Raw genomic sequence first — 2,622 nt, forward strand, 5'->3', positions numbered from 1 at the left:
ATAAGTTTCTCAGCCACTAGAAAAAAAAAAATGATGAAAAGTGACAAACAGAAATTAAACAAAACTGAGAGAACCCTAAAGTGCAAAATCTTGTAGATTTATTACAACTTATTAGTTGGTGATTACATGCATTAATCATCATCGCTAATTAAGAGGAAAAATAAAAGAATAAATGGAGAATCAATTTATCGATGCATGCTAAAAATCCATGGGAGTTAATTAATCATCGATCGTTCATCAACCAACATGACATGTGGCATGCCATCACCATAATCTTGTCAAAATCGAAAAAATAAAATAAAGATTCTATAAACTGTTGGCTATCGTGGCAAAGAATCAATTAATTTTCGTTTACATTAATTTTGTTATTCGCAAGCTATTAATATACTTTGCAACCCTTTCTTCTTATTATTGATCATCTGATATATATTCTATGACAGATTATGGAGATTAATCTAACGTATGATAATATTCATGAAGGTGAATTATATATATAATTTCGAAACGAACTAAAGATAAAAATAAAAATAGAAATAATATTAAATAATCAACGATGAATAATATCACCTGTAATTGTTGCTATATATTGTTACACTAGCAAGAAATTAATCAACTGATCATCATATGAAGTCTGCTTCTAAATATCAGCGATCATTTTTAAACAATCAAATCTGTTATATATGCTGGGATAAAATAATAATAAATATATGATCTATAAATAAATAATCACAAAGCTCACCCCTTTTTGCCAAACTAATTATGAGTTCCAATTCATGGCAGGAAGTTGAAACTGTTGCCTTAAAGTAGCAGTTGCATCGCCAAGGGAGCCAAGAAGGGCACTAGTGTTTGGGTTGAACTGGGCGCTCTGTGGAAGCTGATTGAGCAAAGAAACAAAGGAGTTGTTATCGTGATCGTGCTCATGATCGGTTGCCGTGCCGCTGCCGCTGTTAAGATCGCCAAGAAAACTTTTCCGTGAAGGAGACGAAGCCATGGAGCCGGAAGCTTCGTTCCAGAACTGCGGTGGGATTGCACGTTTAATTGAATTAGAAGTAGGTGAAACCAGGGACATGGACATTGTGTTAGGTGGCGGCTTCGAGCTCGAAACGCAGCTGTTTTGGTGTATGCCTTCTCCTGCTGAGGATAACATCCCTTCAAAGAAATGGTCATCTTGTTCGAATATTGAACCGTAGCTTAATGTACTTCTGCCAGGCGGAGCCGGGAAGGGCTTCGGATTTTGATTTGGTGGCAGCGTCACACACATGCCCTCAAAACTATCTTCGTCCCTGTCCCTCTCCATCGGCCGTTGTGCGTTGTTTTTCTTGTAAATCCGGCATAAAACCCAATCATCAAGCTGCACGTATATATAGATACATGTAAAATTAAACAAAACTCATCATCGGGGATTCGGGACTGGATTGAATTACACTCACCCAAAAAAAGAACTTTGAAATTATAATTTACATAGTTGGGTTATATAAGACCCAATTAATTAATCAATTAGTTACGTATACCCTTAAAGAGTGTTTCTTGTTGGCCAAATCAGCTGGGAGCTGATGGGGCGGCGGCTTTGTTCCAGAAATATTGTCGACGATGCGATATTCATGCATAATCCAATTGGTTTTAATCCCTTTGGGAGGCTTGCCACCATAAAAGACCAGAGCCTTTTTCACACCAACTTTCTGGTTCCCTTTAGATGTTAATATCGGCTTATCAGTCCCCGTTGCCTTCCAATATCCTGAAGTTGCTGCTCTATTTGGCCTCGCTCCGTTTGGGTATTTCCTGTCTCTAGGACTGAAAAAGTACCATTCTTGCTCCCCGAAAGTAGCCTTACCTAATGCATCAAAATAATAATTATTCACAAATCATCATATCATCATCACCATATAGAAACCCCTCATAAGTTAATCTAATTACTAATAAATTAAATTAACCACGCTTACTTGGGAGCTCCCATGGATCAAACTTGTAAAGATCAACCTCTGCAATAATTGCAACAGGAAGAGGAGCTGATGCAGCCTTCTTTTTGAGGTAGTGAACCACCAGCTCTTCATCCGTCGGGTGGAATCGGAACCCCGGTGGCAGCTGCGGGTGCTGTGAGCTCGTCGACGAATCCGTACTCTCCATTAATAAGATTATGATTTACTTAATTTTATGGAAAAATTGTATGTGGGTTTGATAAAAAAAAAAAAAACTATATGATCATTTTCGTGTTAATTGTAATGTATTTTAATTTTGGAACGGGGGTATGGGTGTGGGTGACAAAGAGTGGCTGTTAGGTGTTGATAAAGTGCCTAACGGGCACCGATGATCGTACGACACGTGTTGTTTCTAAGTTAAGGAAATGGCGACACCTGTAGGGTTGAATAACGGGGACCACATACGCACAAAAGGCAACATTATATGGAAGGGGCAGGTTTTTGGGGTCGGAGGTTTGGAACTTCCTGTACGCTTTGTGTGTCATGCTTTTCTTATGCAACTGCCAGAATCTCAACATCATCAACTCCAAATAACAAATTTTCAGCAATAAGAGATAAGTGAGAGGCCCTCGCACGTGTGCTCATTTTAATTTTTTTTTTTAATTTTCCATTACACACACGCACGCACACATGTACACATACAAAC

General features: G+C 38.3%; 1 protein-coding gene across 1 annotated transcript; it reads right to left on the reverse strand.

Moving 5' to 3' along the window:
• Positions 1 to 659: 659 nt before the first annotated feature.
• LOC18053324 (NAC transcription factor 25) lies at positions 660 to 2,237 on the reverse strand. The gene is made up of 3 exons (XM_006449224.2): positions 1,941 to 2,237; positions 1,512 to 1,831; positions 660 to 1,351 (listed from the first exon to the last, which is right to left on the reverse strand). Exons 1-3 carry the CDS (start codon positions 2,122 to 2,124, stop codon positions 758 to 760), a joined length of 1,098 nt encoding a protein of 365 aa, XP_006449287.1. The 5' UTR covers positions 2,125 to 2,237; the 3' UTR covers positions 660 to 757.
• Between the last annotated feature and the right edge of the window lie 385 nt (positions 2,238 to 2,622).

This window comes from Citrus clementina, unplaced genomic scaffold (assembly GCF_000493195.1).
Source record: "Citrus clementina cultivar Clemenules unplaced genomic scaffold, Citrus_clementina_v1.0 scaffold_2, whole genome shotgun sequence".
In the NCBI taxonomy this organism is placed as follows: Eukaryota; Viridiplantae; Streptophyta; class Magnoliopsida; order Sapindales; family Rutaceae; genus Citrus; species Citrus x clementina.